Raw genomic sequence first — 14,737 nt, forward strand, 5'->3', positions numbered from 1 at the left:
AAATTTAGATATTTCTATTTTACTTACTTCCTTGATCATATTATCATTTCCTCCCTCTGTCTTTCTTTTTTCTAATTTAAGTATCATTTTAATTTCAATTAATATGATTAACATTTTCACGTTCCCTTAATTTCCATCAAATTTAGATAAGGGTCCAAGGGACTCAAGCTCATCATTCGTATTGCCTTTCTTGTTCTTCTCCAACGCAAAGGGTATCTTCCAGGTCCAATTCATTTTAATTCTGCCTGCGTGCCTCCCAAGTAAAATCCAGTTATGAAAATTCCGCCCACAAGTTGTTCAATTCCAATACCTGCAAGATAAGAAAGAAGAAAATTGAGAATGAAACTGTAAATTATAAACTGTAAAGTAAAACAATTAAAAAAATTAAAGGAAAAAGATAACGAAAATCTGAAGGGTTTTTTAAAAAAATAAAGAGGAGGAAAAGAAGATGAAAAATGAAAGAAAATAAAGAATACAGGACATACGAAAACGATGAACGGGACGAACCAAAGGGAGAAAAAACCATACGAACGGCTAAAACGGCTGAAGTGGGAAACGGGAAACGGGAAGCCAAACGCATTACGAAAAGGAAAAAGAAGTGCGCTGGAATGGAATGGTGTTCAAAGACAAAACCAAATTTTAAACCAATCAAAGCTGAGATCTGGCTCGAGATTTTTAGATTAGAGTTAGTTTAGATTAGATTAGATTAGTTTTTTTCTAAGAGATTTAAAAGTGTTTTCTGTGTGTCCAAAAGCCCTCAAATTTGCCATTGCCTGCAAATATGCGTGTATTTACACCAACAAAGTATATGATAATTTGTTCCTCAGATTTTACGGTTTCGGTCACCCGGAGTACACTAAAAACCATATCCGTCCCGAATCCTTCGCTCAGATCTCCAACCTCTTCGCGTAATCTGACTTCACCGCCACCGTCCGGGGCGTTACTCCGAAGCCTCGATCTCCAATCACCGGAAAATCTCGGAGACTTAACCAAAAAGCGTTAAAAGATTTCACATACCGCAAAAGATAATCTTCACAAATCCTCCGCTTTTGACATCAAGGAGAGCCGGCTAGGCCTCGGCTGGAACGCGGCGCGGCGACGCTGCTGGTGAGAGGAAGGTCTGATCAAAGCCGACAAAGCCCTCTTAACAAGATCACCTTCTACTCCTCCGATTCTGACCAGCGAGTTCGTCATCGCAGATCTACGCGCGTTGAGCCTGTTACTCGGCGCGTAACTTGTCACCGCATGCGAGCTATTGAAGCCCTTATGAAGACTGCAACGGAACGATCCCGGATGCGTGGTTGGGGAACACATGCAAGTTCGCTTCGGTTGTTTGCTCTGTAAATTCTTCAACGCCTCGGTGTTTCTACGGACGGTCGTGATGGACCTGTTCGGCGAGATCGGACGGTTATCAAGTGAAAATCTCACGGACGACGCCGACTGAGAGTGGTTGTAGAGATTGACACGTGGCGGAGAGATAGATCTATGCTGGTTAAAGAAAGTTGAGGAGCGTGAAGAGAAACTAGAACTCGAATAAGCGAAAGCTGAAGAAGAAGAAGATGGAGATTGTGAAGCGTAGTGAGAACTGAAGCGGCCGGAGGGGGAGAGGGATCGGAGAACCGGACCGCTCGATCTTCTAGAGGATACCGCCATTTTTTTACGCTGTTGCCAAAGAGAGAGAAAGTGTGGAGAGGAAGAAGTAAGAGAATTTTTTTTTATTCAATTTCTAAAAAGCCGTGTTTGGCTGTTTAGTGCGGCAAACCTAGCTTCACTCGAGCCATGTATTTATAGGATGAGGGGAGGGGGTCAGGGGCTTGGAATTTTCGCGATATTTTCAAATCAGGAATATTTAGTTCCGGGGATTTGCGGTTGTGCCCCTAAAGTTTTGCTTATTAATTTTTCATGCCGTCGTCGCTATTATTATTTGCGGCCGTGAACGTCAATGATTTTTTCTTATTGTCCCATTGTTTATCTTTATGGTATTTGTATTTTTCTTTCGGTAAATTAGAGCCAACATCAAAGGAGGTGGGGAAACTTTTTAGTGCATAAAGATATTTCAGAAACTGAAATGGCCAAAAATATTTAATTTGCTATGACTACAAGTTATTCTATAAAAAAATATATAAAATATCTTCAACAGTAATTTTCTATTTATCCAGAGAAGTCATGACGTAAAAACATATTACAGGTGGTATCATTAATTGTGATTCAATCAAGTAATTTTCTACATTCAAAGGTGAATTAAAAGGCATTCAAATGAATGGACCAATGAAGTATTGATAATAAAATGACATAAATGTTCAAATTCAAGCCTCCTAACCCAATTAATTAATTATGATTAAATCTGTTTATAGGCAATTTATACATATTCTTATATATGGGAAATGGATGATTTAATAAAATGATTTTGAGTATACTAGAAGCTGGATAAATAAAAGTAAAAATCTCAAATTTATTCCCATAAGTCATAACTCATAAATGAATTTTAGAATTGTTCAACTATTTTTTTTAAAAAAAAAAGACGAGCTGTTTAACTTTCTAATTGAAAAAAAAAATCTAATCACTAGTAATTTGTGTTGAATTTTAAGAATTTTGAAAAAGTGGACTATGACCATGGTTTAAGTGAATCAAAGTTGAATTTTCTTCCAACATAAGAAGAATCCAAAATGTAACCAAAATAATAAAGAGATTCAATTACTTCTTTAGAAAAAAAGAAAAGGAAAAGGCAATGGAGAGAGGCGCGTGAAATGAGAAATAAATAAGAAAGAGAAAGTGTAAGGATACAAGTAAAAAAGTGACAGAAGAGCGTGACAGAAGAGCGTGGCAGCAGCGTTGAAGACGTCGGGCCTAACCACAGGATGGGGGTTGGGGTTGGGTTGTGGTTAGTTAATGCCGGTTAAGGGACATGGTTTTTGGTTGTGAATCCACCAAACCAAATAACCAACCAACGGATTTGGGAAAAAGCTATGGGCTCTGCTTCTTCACTCTCTCTCACTCTTCTGCCACTTCTCCTAGATACAATTTAGAGTAGAAAAAATATATATTTACACAGAAAAGGACAAGATAGATCCGTTAAACTGACAGCTTTGGGGAACACTCACAAGCTTTGCTGCCACGTATGGAGTCCAGCTTTATGACACGTCCCTTTTAACATTCCATTCACCCCCATGCCCTGTAGCCCCTCTTTTTTATTTTTATTTTTCTTTTTATTTTCTATTGGTAAAATTGCATCGACATGATGTTGGAAATTGGATGATGATGTCTTTGATTATGATGGCTGCACATTGCCCTTCATCTTCCTCTCCTCTCGCTTCTCTCTTCTTTCCTTTTCTTTTCTTTTTTCTTTTTTCTATTTTCTCTTTTTCTTAATTTCTTTTCTTTTTTCTATTTTCTCTTTTTCTTAATTTCTTACTTTCATTTCTTCCTTGTCCAAATTTGGGTATAAATTATTAATATATAAAGTAATTTTTATTATATTTATGTGTTTATCATGTTATACATTTAATTGATGAGAAATTATTTTTTTATCAATACTTTATATTTGACAATGATAATGTAAAAACATTATATGATGGTATCTTTGATACTAGTTGATTAACCTGTACATAACTTGATGTTTACCTAATTGCACTCGAGTATAAATTGAAAATTACTACAAATGATGAGGTTTTCTTCAACTCTGATGGAAATAACGACGAGGCTTAATTTTTTAATATCAAAACAATATTAAGTACTCATAAAAGATAAAGAATAAAATTGAGTAGTATTTCAAGTTTTTTATGAATATTAAGTACTGTTTTGCTTCCAGACAATGCAATTTAAATTAATGAGGTTTGTTCAATTGAATTAAGCATAGTAGGATTCCCTTCAAATAACTTTTTTTTTGGGACATTTCAAAATTTAAATCCGTTTTATATTTTTAAACATTTACTAATATTCTTATTTTCTTTTATATTACACATAGTATAGTGATACAATAAAACTATATACACTTTAACCACTCTTAATCTTCTTTTATTTCGATAGAATTTAATTATTTTTTAATATAAAAAATAAAATATCTCAAAAAATTCTATTAAATTTTACAATAAAACATGAAAAACTATTTATAGAAAGAATTCATGCTAAACTCATTTGTAATACAAATAAATTAAATAAAAAAATTATAATTTTAGACTTTTTTAAAATACAAGTAAAATAAATGACATAAAAATAAATATCTTAAAAATTAAACTTATTTATTGTGCAAGTAATTGTTTTGTGCGTGATTGTCTATACAGACCATATGCATACAACTCTTTTACATATATGACCTATATACTAAGTTAATTCTCCTTTATAATATATATTACTTAAATCAATTAAAGTTTGGTAATAAAGGTTGTAAAAAGATGAATGTGGGTTGGTGAAAAAGAAGCAAGGGAGACTATTATATTTTTACATTTTTGTTGGCCCAAAAGAGTTGCAAAAAGAGACCAAATCCTAAGGTATGGTGTTGAGCCAATGTTAGGAGATAACAATTCAAAGGCGGAGAGATAGCAACCTGTCAAACTGTGGCACACAGTCACACATTTTAAGTGAAATATATACTGACACATGGTATTAGATTGTTATGTTCATGAATGTAGAAAAGCAAAGGCAGTCAAGCCCCCCCGGTCCGCTTACACACACCGAAAGCACTTTCCCAAAGCGGAATTAAGGTATTTTGAAGCTTTTTCAATCATTTGATTCGTTTCCTACTCAGAAGATTCTCAACACTTCCGCAAAACTACATTGAATGACACGTAGCGCCATGTGGAAAGCAGCAGGGGTGGCTTGACAAAGTCGTGTCAAAGTAATTCAATTTTAAAATAATTCTAGTTGTTATATATGTATAATAAATTCTTGGGCATGCGAAAACGTGTTCGGCACACTGTTTGAGTTTACGAATATTTCATTGTTATTGTGGCGGCAAGTGTTGCTTCTTTAGAAAGGTCTTTTTCTTCTTTAACCAATTCGTAATTAATTAATTAATTAATTAGAACACATGAGTTTATTCAAATGGAAAAGGTGGTAAGTACACTATTTTGATATTGTCCTTGAAGTTTTCTAACTAATTCATGTGTTATTGTTTTTTAGACAAACTTACCACAAAATTGTTGTTTTTCCCTAGTTTTCTTTTCTATTTTCCTTTTTAAAAGCTTTGGTTGTGCTCCATAGTATCAAAGTATAAATATATATAAAAAACGAAAGTAGGAGATATGATTTAAAGAGAAATCTAATTCAAGACAAAGAAATAAATTATTAAATGACAAGAGATTGCCATGTCTTTTTTTTGTGGTTGCCCCAAACCAAGACCAAATGTTGCAAGCCACACAACAAATAATCAATAATTTTTGGAAAGCATCGAATAATTATAACATTTTATTTAGTTTGGTCTCCTTCATTATTATTATTATTATTATTATAGTAATTAATTAATTAATTTAGCAAACATAATCAACTAAAAATATCGTGCATTTGTTATATATGCCATTTTTTTGGAGTAAATATCTGATCGACTACGTTATCCCGAGCTGTTGGCGAGCCATTTCAAGTTTTAGGTTGCAAACTGCTAATACAACTCATTAAAAAAAGTATATGTATTTTAATTCCATTTTTGTAGAGAGAATTAGTTATATTTTTTGGATCCCAACTTCTTAACTACAAAAACCCAAGACGAGTTATATAATCATCGTTCAGTTGTGAATAAGTAAACAGAAAACAGAGGTAATGTTCAAGAAAAGTCCTGCTCGCTGCTATTCCATTGGTGAACCGTAAGATAACAAATAAGATTTAATATTGGAATTTTCTCTCTGTCTTTATATCATACGATTGACAAGGCAAAGAGAGGGGCCTGCTAGTGCTAGTTGCCAACCTAAGTTAATTCAAAGAAGTAGAAGGAAGGTCCAAGGGAGATTTCATGTCCAAAAAATGTGCATCATGTTAACCTCAGAGGGTCAATCATTAACGTTAGGTTCTCTGTATGTTACAGGGAAGCCTGTCTGTTTATTACAAAGACTGACCAAATGTGTCACTATTATCTTGTTTCCCCTAAGCAATAATTATGCATATTCATTCCCAAAAAGAAAAAGAAAAACAGTGGCTGCACGACTTAATCTAGACGTTAGCCACATTTTTATATTTCAGTGAATCATAAGCAACAATTTAAAATTAACATCAGTGTTCTATGGTATAATGATAAAATAAATCCTCAAATTATACAAAATCCCTTACTTAAGCCCATACCTTTTTACTTAGATCAATTAAGCCTACACTTTTTTAGTAATTTGATTAGATAGAAAAACAATTATGCTATTACAGAAACTGAATGTCTGTTACTTATGGTAAATTTTACGTCTTTGTGATCAAAACTTATTGTTTCATCGGAACTTAATCCATTTGATTTTTAAATTTTATTTATTTATATGTAATTATCCTGTCAGTGAAAAAATAATAGTACAATAACTTAATTGCTTCAAATAAAAAAGTTAAGAGGTTAAGAGAGAATTTATTTATAATTCAAAGATTATTTTATCATTATACTATTCCTCTATTGTCTAGCCATTGCTTGTCACTTCATGTTTAAAATAATAGTAATATATAATGATTTAAAAATGGAATGATAAGTGTTTCCAACATGATTAACATCTAAACAACTTGGATTGGTATAAAAAAAAATTAGCAAACTCTTTTGGCAATTACTGCGTAGCGTCAATCTTCTGGTTCAAGGAATGAGAATCCACCATTATTGTGGGATCTATTTGTAAGATTTTTTTCTCTTCTTATCTTGTTGCAAGATGACCCATTGTTTGCATTTGTTACTTTAAATAATTGAACTTAATGATCTAATCATTACTTTTTCTTGGTGGAGAGAAGATATGAATCCTCTTCTATCCTAAGAAAAGATTGTTGGAAAAATCCCAAATTTATATCCAATCTCTTTCTTTTTATTTTCCACAATATAAAATTTAAGATTTTTTTTTTCAAGATCAATGGTGGAGGAAGATGAATCTGTTCCAAAATTAATTTTTTGTAGAGAAAAAAAACCAAGAAAATTAACAAAATGATTTGAGATTAAAGAGAAAATACAAAAATAATGACATTAACATTTATGTCAATATAATATAAAATTTTAAAATAAAAATTTTGTGTCATATTTGAACTATTGGAACTATTATATTTTTGGCCTCTTCATCATTTTGCTTTTTATAAATTGCAACATCAATCTCACATTTATTAAAATAGAAGAGACTTGTTCCAGAATTGAAGAAAAGTTGAGCTACAAGATGAAACAGCAAAAGTAGATTTAACAATTTTAAACACGATACAGTAACATGACATAAGAAGATACGAAGTTAAATAAGTTTGGATTTAATTTTATCTTGTTTTATGTCTTAAACATATTAGACACAGTTAACATATTTAAAATATATTTAATTAATCATATTATCGTATTTAAATATTTATAAGTGACACAATGATGGATTTTATTAGTATGATAATAAATTTTATATATGTTATTTATGTCAAATTTTATTATCTTTGATCTTATTATTATTTTGTTATAATTGTTTTATAATTATTGATTTTAAATTTGAATAATAAAATTATATTTAATTATAAATATTTTAAGTTAATCTTGTTAAACATGTTAATCATGTTAGAAAAAAATTATGTTAAACATTTAATCTTGTTTATATTAATAAACACAATTAAATGATTAACATAATTTTAACATGTATAAAAAATCTTGTGGCATGTTTATTCATTATTGTGGTGTGTCATATAAAAAATCTTGACACATTTAATAAACGTGTTAGTTGTATTATATCGTGTTATACGGTTATTAAATATATTCATATACGTGTTTTAGATGTTAACACAAATAATTATTTATATCGTGTTCATATTTAGTTTTATCGTCGATATGATTAAGACACAAAACACGATAAAACTAAACATAAATACGACATAAATAATAATTTATGTTAACATCTGAAATACGTATATGAATATGTTATGCGGTTATTAAATATATCTATGTATATGGTTTAGATAATCATGTTTGTATTTAATTTTATCGTGTTTCATGTATTAATCGTATCAATATGATTAAGATACAAAAATTCGAATTTTCAGATTTAGACAAAAATAGATTGCTTTTACAATAATTGTAACTTAGCAAAAAGGTACATGTGACTAATGTATCATTTCTTTTAATACAAACTCTTCTTTCAATTGGAGAGACGTTGAGATTTGTTGTAAGACCATCGAAATTGGATAAATCATAGTTTAGTACGTATCTTCCTTACTTTAATTACTGCCTAAAAAGAATTGTCAAGGAAGAAATGAAAGGTCCTAAAAAGAAATGCAACTTCAGGATTATATGTATCTATGTAAACGAAAATTTGGCTCTACTTAATGCATAGATATAATTGGACATCCTTGAGTAAAGATGAAGGAAATTGCAAGCCAGGATCCGAGAAAAAGCATCCCCTTGCCGTGGGGGCCTCTATGGATGGTGATACAGGCTCCATTATTACATATAAAGATAAATATTTCATGGCTTTTTACTCTTTTAGGTTTATTTTTTGTTTACCCCTATTTTTTGTTGCACTGTTTCCATTTAGACCAAGCAAATCGACAGGTGTGAGACTCTTAATATCTGTATTGAATAAGAAAATTGATTGCAATGTAATGAAATTATTTATTAAAAGTTAAATCAACATGAAAGAGTCAATTACTTTTCTTTTTCTTTTTCATTTTCAGTTTCTTTCTGCATCTAGAGAAATGGATGTAGAAAGATCCTAAAATTGAAATGGTCTTCTTCATTTGTTTTATTTTTTAAAATGGTTTTGTAAAAGTAACCTTCATTTTGTTTCCCACATTTAATTGGTGCTGTTGATGAATTGACATTTAAATGGTACACTTCTTTCCACACCTTTCAAAGCTAACATAAAAATGTGAAAAAAAAAATGTTTGATTGAAAAGTTTACGTAACATTTTATTTTTGTGTTGGGAATTACAAATGACGATTTTACCAGTTTTAATTCTCCTTTTTCTTTTCTAAAACAGAAAGAAGAAAGAGTAACATGAAGAGTTTAACTTAATATATAACCTCACGAATTACTATGTTTGAATTAGGACGCAAAAGGGCTCCACTTCCTGCAATTTCATGTCAACGTAGTTGGTATAGCTTGAAATGGAAATAGAAAGAGAGGCTCTGAGCAGCTGCAGCATATGACCTTGACCCAGGAAAATTAAATAGAGTGAAGATGCAAATGAAATAATAAAAAAAACCTAAAGAAAGTGTTGTGGAAAGGGCCAACACGAGCCAATGAGGCCACAGTAACCACTAGGTAGCCACCCACATTGGACACATTTCCTCTACGCTCAAAAAAGATCTCAATTAACAATTTTACATCTTTCAATGCACACCAAAAGCCAAGAAAAGATTGGGTCAACCATTTCAAACTCTCTCTCTCTCTCCTTCCTTTTTCCTCCTAGTTTAATTGTCTTTCCCTCTCAATTCTGCTCCAAATACCAGAATTTTAAGCCAAACGCGTTTAGAGTATACTAAATTGGAAGATTCTTATGTCACAGACTATTACTATTGCTATTACTATTATAATCAACAAAATTAATTAAGTTGGAAATGTTTATTGGTTAAGATGTCTTTGGTAATAAACTTTATTTGGGGGTACAACCTTTGATTGTCTTCCATTACATCATTCATTTGTTTATTTTTAATTTCACCAAAATGAACCTGTTTCCGCTTCTGCCTTTCATCACTTACAAGAACTGTTCGCACATGAATGAAAATGACTTAATTAAATTAAATTGAAAAAAAATAGTGTGACGTTGAATATATGACTTGACTTTATAAATTAAAATTTTTTTTGTAAGGTGTCGCTATTTGAATAAATTGATTTCGTAACTTCAAAGCTCGATCATTTCCTTTATTTATTTGCTCCGGCATCACTAAATAGTTTCTCAAACGGTAATTGTAGGATTAGAGGAGAGAGTAATAAGTTTGGGAGGCCAAAATATTAGAATAACGATACTCTTACTTCCCTAATTAATTACCCTTTTTAATGGATCCAAAATCAAGATTAAAAATATTGATATTTGGAGAAAGTTAATATATATATTAGCACCCCTTTTAGTTTTGGATTCTTCTGAAGCCTTCCATTTTTCATTATTAGATTGGACTAGAAGAAGTGGGAAATTTCCATGAAAACTATATATTGTACGATTGAGAAAGAGAACTTGGAAAATGAAGACAACAATATAAAGAAATTAATAATAGAAGTTAACTATCCCCAAAACTTTAAAAAAAGTAAAAGGAAAACCTAAAGCGGAATGGTCTAAATGCCTACAATATCAACTCCTTGTGCAATGACTTGTGTTTTGTTTGTATATGGCAGGATAGTTGTGCTTCCACGCAAAAGGCTCCATGGCCTCCCACTTGCTTTGTGGTCCTTTGGCCTAAAGGTATGAAATTAGTTGCCTTGGACAAGTAGTAACTGCTTTGAAAATTTCACATTCAAACACAAAGAGCTGTTGGTTTGTATTATTCCTTTCTCCACATGGTGTGGAAGCCCACAAGTTTGGAAGAAAGGCCAACCGTTTTGATGCTTTCATTATTCTGCCGGTCAAACGTCAAGCTTTGTTTTTGACCCCTTGAACCACAAGATTTCTTACCTGGTTGGAGAACCCCATACTTATGCCACAATGCCACTTCCTTATGCTTTGAAATTACAATAGAGTATATGCTTATTCCACATCAAATTCAGAATCAAGATTTCATAATAGATTTATTAAGAATAAAGATTAAGTATTGCTAAAGGACTTGAACATATATAGATTGATCTTGTCTTTAGTTATAAGGTTTCCAGTTGTTTTTACTGTAATCAACACATGATGGGAAAAGGAAAACCAATACATTTTCATTCTTTTATAATGCACAAAAGAGTTCTTTATTTTGAGTTGGCATCCATCTCTGTGTGGATGGTAATTCATCAAATAAATTTAAGTATTCATTGGTTGTGTAGTATTTCACTAACTACTTACTATGTTGTCTTATTGATACATTGAATTTCATACGTAGGTGTGTTCTCTTAAAAGGTTACATCTCAAATTAAATATTTTGCATAAACGTTGAATCTAAAGTAATTAAGACATCCCAATTACATTTATCTAATCTTGATATTGAATAATTTTAGCTATCAATCTTCTGCATATAAAATAAAAAGATTCTTTGTTTCCAGATCATGCAAACTGCCATCCTTTCCAATCCATTCTTTTTTCATTTATTAAAAGTCAAAGAGATAAACAACAATTAAAGGGAATGAATCAAACTCAAATATCAAGTCTGAAACACCACATACATGTAACAAAAAATAAATTAATGAATCACACTCCAATCTTATGTCACTCTGCCACTGGTTTTTCTAAAATTTTGGCAGAATAATATAGTACCATGAACATGGTAGAAAATGCTAAACTAGAGATGGAAAACCTCAATTTTCCACTGCTTTTCACTGTACTTACAAGCCTTTATATACATACAAACCCCTCGTATATGTACATGTAACTTCAAGGTAAAGTTTCTAAACCTATCAAAGAAGTGAAAAAAAAGAAAAGAAAAAGACACCAAGGGGCAGATTCTTGCTACAAAACCGCCAATATATGATCAGGTAACTGCAACCCCAAACCCGTTTCTGTTGCCATTCAATAAACAAAACCTGGAAGGCTTAGGCTGGAAATTCCTCCTCCTTTGCATGTCATGGCTGGATGGCTTAATTATTTGGAGCAGAATCGCCTTGATGGAATTTGCTTTGGCTATGACAGCTAATTCCCAGTGATTTGGTGAGACGCGAACCACCCTTGTCCGACCGGGTGGCTTGTTGAAATTCCTGTGCAGGTTGCACCTGAAGGAGCCTGGGTGTGTGGTAGGGGAACATAGGCATGTACGGGACGTCGGTGACTTGGAGCTTGATGATGATGCATTTTTGGAGGCCATGGGAGTGGTTCAAAACTTCAACCGGAAAGAGGGGAGCTAAGAGGTCGATTTTTCTTTTCTGTGTGGCAAACTAATGGAGGGTAGGAGAATATGGGGGGTTTTATAGCTTTGAAAGCCTGTTTAAGTGACCTTTAAAACCTTTTGCTTTCATATATTTCTAACGGCATGACCTTATGGTTTTTTGGGTTATGAACAGAGATCTTGTTATGGGTTGGGTATCTAAAAGAGAATTTGTTAAGTGAAATACCAGTTTATTCGTATTTAAATATTTAGTTTATTAATTCATACATGATTTCTTACTTAAAAAGTAAATTTGAATTCTCTTTCTCCTAATTATAAAATAAAATTACCAATTTATCCGCTAACACACGTTTTGTTTTTACGTGTAACAGTCATACAACAAACCATTAGTTTACTTTTTCAGTGTATGGAATCAGCTGGAAATAACGGGGTCTATCCAACGGTGACTGCAAAATGCATGACAATGACGGAGAGAGACTTTTATTCCAATTTCCAGCTATTATAAAGAACTCATAAAATTCATATGGTGGTCCACTCCCATTGACATTTGAGTTCCAACCCTACCAAGGGCGGTTATGGGTTCCTTTCTTACATCTTCATATTCATGCCCTTCCAAGCTGAATTCCAATTTAATATTTCATTTTTGGTTTTGAAGCCTACAAATTGCCTGGAATCGTTACATAAGATCAAACTGTTGCGAGAAGACAGGGTTATAGTGTTTTAGAGCGAATAGTATGACCGGTCAGGAGTCTTACTCTCATGCATGACATTGCTTTAACATTTTAAAAGAAGATAAGATATCTCACCGAATCCTTCAAGGGTTACCTTTTCCTGAAAATAAGCTCTTATTACAATTATGAAGAATTTTAATTAAGAAAAAAGGATGATGATTATATATATGCTTAAGAGTTAAAGTTTTGGAATTGTGAATAGATTGGTTAAGTAGGTCTTGAATTTTATTTGAATGTTTTTTTAAATAAATATATTTTTTAAATTAAAAATGTAAATCCGTCACAAGTGGCATAGTCTATCCCAACTCTTCATTGACACGAAACTCTTCATAAGAAATAGTTGAATCAAGGTAGGTTTTCTCTCTTATATGATAAAAAGTTACTACAATAAGAACGTTACACAATTAAAGAAGATAGAACATCATAAATTTCACATTAATAAAAAATAAAATGCGTTTTGAATTTATAAATAAATATATTTTTCTACTTAATGAACATATTTTTTTAAATAAAAATATGAACTAGTGACAAGAGTTAAGTGAAAAGAATTGACTTAAATTAATTTGATATAGAATGTGATTTTACAAAAGATTGAATTACATAAAATTTGTGTTATTATTTTTATTTATATTGCATTTTTTATTGCTTGCCCTACGATGGTCAATATAAAATTTGTAAGATGGGATTTAAATTAAGATGATTAAATTTGAGTCGACTTGGTTTGCTTGCTGAACTTTGAGGTCGGCTGTGTGGGGGTAAGAGGGATACAGCTTGTATGAATTTAGCCCTAGCAAGAAGCTAACATGGCCACCTCCCCAATCTTATAAAACTCACAAAAACTTGACACGTACTAGAATTGGCATATCCAAATCCAAAATTGGAGGGATCCTAATCAAACTGATAAAGACCTGACACCAACTTTTCTAGACAACTTTGGTCTTGTGACAATTTACAAAGGAAAATGTTAAAATGTCACGAAAATTTGTCCATGAAATGGAGTGATCATTTCGTGGGAATTGGTCATGGGTCTTTAAGATGCCTACTATTCAGATAGAGAATTGCAAGAAAGGGTCGGAAACTTTTTTTTTCTGCCATTTAGTCCAAGTAAATATAATAGTGTAATAAATTAAAAATTATACCACTTATAATATTTTTCTTGGGGGATTAGCTTGTAAAATAACCCAATTTTCACTTTCACTCAAAGAGTTACAAGTGGGTTGAGTGTAGAGAAAGTGATATGGCAGTTCATCAAACTTTTTCTTTGCCGATGCTGATTGATGGGAATGACATTAAATCTTTAGTCCATCAGATAAGAATATCATAATGTTACTTGCCGCTTTGTTTCCTTTTCTTGACAACAAATGTTACTTCTTTTACTTCCCATAATTTATTTCATCTTATAAATTGGTTGTGTCGGTCAAGGATGGAAATCTAGGTGTAGCTAATTAATTGATTCGATGATTCAAAAAGAATGCAATGAAAAGGTCAAATGATGGTTGTCTTGTCAATAGTTGGAATATGGTTTTCACTTTTGCATTAAGAAACATCCACATATTTGTAATTCTTGAATTGTTACAATCCAATTCTCGCCTGGCATCCAACACTGCGCCCAAATCTTTCAAGCCTAAAGATGAAGCCTATTACCTCTTGGGTTAAGTGGCCGATGTTTTCCATGAGAGGAATAGACTGCAATTCTGGGTCTCTTTGGGCCTTAACATAGAGCCTAGCCACTTATAACCCCATTTCCAGTTTTACAATAGCAGAGAAAATGAAGAACTAAATAGCGTAGGGATACAAGTTTCTGACTTTTTTGGGGTTGATTAGTCCATGAACAATTAGAATGAGTTTTTCCCCTTGTTTGTAAACTTTGGCTTTACATTAATAAAATAGAATAATTTTCTGTTCTTCAGAGAGAGAGAGAGAGAGAGAGAGAGAGAGA

General features: G+C 32.0%; 1 protein-coding gene across 1 annotated transcript; it reads right to left on the reverse strand.

The window, feature by feature from the left end:
- LOC18588881 lies at window positions 745-1,752 on the reverse strand. The gene has a single exon (XM_018128214.1). It carries the CDS (start codon window positions 1,651-1,653, stop codon window positions 1,033-1,035), a length of 621 nt encoding a protein of 206 aa, XP_017983703.1. The 5' UTR covers window positions 1,654-1,752; the 3' UTR covers window positions 745-1,032.

This window comes from Theobroma cacao, chromosome 9 (assembly GCF_000208745.1).
Source record: "Theobroma cacao cultivar B97-61/B2 chromosome 9, Criollo_cocoa_genome_V2, whole genome shotgun sequence".
In the NCBI taxonomy this organism is placed as follows: Eukaryota; Viridiplantae; Streptophyta; class Magnoliopsida; order Malvales; family Malvaceae; genus Theobroma; species Theobroma cacao.

What these genes read in the sequence shown, in the direction of transcription:
- LOC18588881 (XM_018128214.1), bottom strand. Translation starts at nt 1,653, where the DNA reads ATGGCGGTATCCTCTAGAAGATCGAGCGGTCCGGTTCTCCGATCCCTC.